We start from the raw sequence: 2,215 nt of genomic DNA, 5'->3' as shown, positions 1-2,215 counted from the left end.
ATGGCTGAAACCCTTATCACGCCCGCTCCAACCTCTGTGCCCCGGGAGAACACCTTCCGCAAATACACCGCAGAGCAAGGCAAGGTCTACGCAAAGGGACGCCCGGTCTATGACAACTGTCTCTACGATATCATCATCGACCACCACAAATCCACCGGTGGCAAGCTCGACATCTTGCTTGACATCGGTACTGGCCCCGGCACCGTTGCCCGGGGCCTTGGCCCGCGCTTCAAACAGGTCATCGGTCTTGACCCCGCTGCGGGCATGATTGCCGCCGCCCGGTCTTTTGGCGGCGTCTCTGGCAACTCAGAACCCATCCGTTTCGACGTATCTACCGCCGAAGAACTTGGCTCGAACCTGTCTCCAGCGGTCGCGGACAGCAGCGTCGATCTTGTCACTGCTGCAACTGCTGCTCACTGGTTCGACATGCCCGGCTTCTGGGCCGCTGCAGCCCGTGTTCTGAAGCCTGGTGGCACCGTCGCCATTTGGAGTGGCAGTTCCATGTACATCCATCCTTCGGTGCCAAACCATGAGCACATCCAGGGTGTCCTAAACGAGTTCCGAAACCAGCACTTGGTGCCTTACATGGTTCAAGGAAACCACATTGGCGAGACACTGTATGAGGATCTGCCTCTGCCATGGACCGTGGAGAATCCGATACGCGAGTTCGATCAGAGCACATTCTATCGCAAGGAATGGAACAAAGATGGGATAGTTGACAAGGACGGGGAGTTCTTCCATCAACTGACTTGGAACATGGATGATGTGGAAAATATGATGATCACGGTGAGCCCTGTTACGCGTTGGCGTGAAGCCCACCCAGAGCTGGTTGGCACGGACCGAGACGTGGTCAAGATGCTGCGGAAGCAGATTGAGACATTACTGCATGAGGCCGATGTTGAGAAGGGCAAGGAGACGATTACAACGGGATGGTCCGGAGCCCTGCTGATGGTGAAGAAGACGAATTAAATTATTGCACAGGCTAATTGTCTCTTTGAAATTTGAGAGGATCGCAATTGATAGATCACAATGAGAATTCTACCTTTGACATAACGGAGAATCATAATATTTGAGCTACCGAGTCAAACTGTTGTACTGACATGTGCCATCGGTCCATGTGACCTGTAGGATTTCTTTTGATCAGAAAGAAACAATTGATCATAACCCACAGAAACCAGTAGCGGTCTTCATTGTGAAAAGAGTGTTTGTCAACCGCCAACTGAGGTTTCGGGTCAGTGCTGAGACAGACAGATCCTCATAGTAGAACCTGGACACCTCAACAGACTTTGCCTTTACCTACCAGCTCTTTGTTCGTCTACGTAATGGTCTCTTGTATTCAGATCTCTTCCCCCTTCCGACTCTTAAGTATCAAAATTCCAGGACGTAAATCCCTCGCATCTACTTGACTCTCGCACTAAACAGGAGTACTCACCAAGCCCTGTACGCTCCCGCGACTCTCTAACTCCTCGTTAGAGACGCCGCTCATTGTTTTTCTCTATCAACTCCAAGACATTGCTTTTAAAAGTCATTTCTCATTCTCTTTTCAAACAAAGAAGATAACGCTGGAATTCAGCATTATGGAGCCGCACAAAATCGACTGGGTGGGTGTCTTTCTTTTCTCTTACTGGAACCACAAGCGGAAACGACCTGAAGAGGCCAAAGTTGTCGACGGGTTTATACTGGAGTTCTTCAAGAAAAGTCGGCCGCCGATGTTGCTGGGCGCCAACTTTGAATCGGTCTCTTGGGGCGAAGCTCTGCTCGATCTTATGTGCCAGTTGAACGCCCAGTTCGGTAAGTATTCGCGTGAAGTACCACGGTTCCGATGGATATTCTGATCAAAGCCTACAGGATGTGCACCCTTTGTTTCACATGGAAACCGACACTCCCCTTAGCTGACAATAGACTTTTGCTCTTCTCTTCCTGGCAAGAGCCGACCTTGTGGTGACATCTCTCAAGCGATGGAGCAACTTCTTGAGCACATGGCGTCTGTTTATGAGCTCCAAGGCATCAACACTCCTAACCTCACTGTATCAGAATATTGGTCCGGCAATATGCACCTTATAGCTTTCGAGCGAAGACATGACGTCCAGCCTTGGGGTGTCCCTGTTTCCTCTCCCGTAGAGGGTCCACGCCGGCTGTCGTGGCTTGTCCATGACACGGAGGTGATCTGCAGCACACTGGAAGGGCCAGTCATTCGCCGAATTCCAATCGATTT

General features: G+C 50.9%; 1 protein-coding gene across 1 annotated transcript; it reads left to right on the top strand.

The window, feature by feature from the left end:
• COL26b_006194 (uncharacterized protein) lies at positions 1-969 on the top strand (the record flags this gene model as incomplete). The annotated part of the gene is made up of 1 exon (XM_053179017.1): positions 1-969. The coding sequence occupies one exon, from the start codon at positions 1-3 to the stop codon at positions 967-969; it is 969 nt and encodes a 322-aa protein (XP_053036958.1).
• Positions 970-2,215: the final 1,246 nt, after the last annotated feature.

Source organism: Colletotrichum chrysophilum (assembly GCF_026319265.1).
Source record: "Colletotrichum chrysophilum strain AFK26 chromosome Unknown scaffold_45, whole genome shotgun sequence".
Taxonomy (NCBI): domain Eukaryota; kingdom Fungi; phylum Ascomycota; class Sordariomycetes; order Glomerellales; family Glomerellaceae; genus Colletotrichum; species Colletotrichum chrysophilum.
Note: the sequence above shows the minus strand (reverse complement) of the source record. Positions and strands in the feature narration are given on the sequence as shown.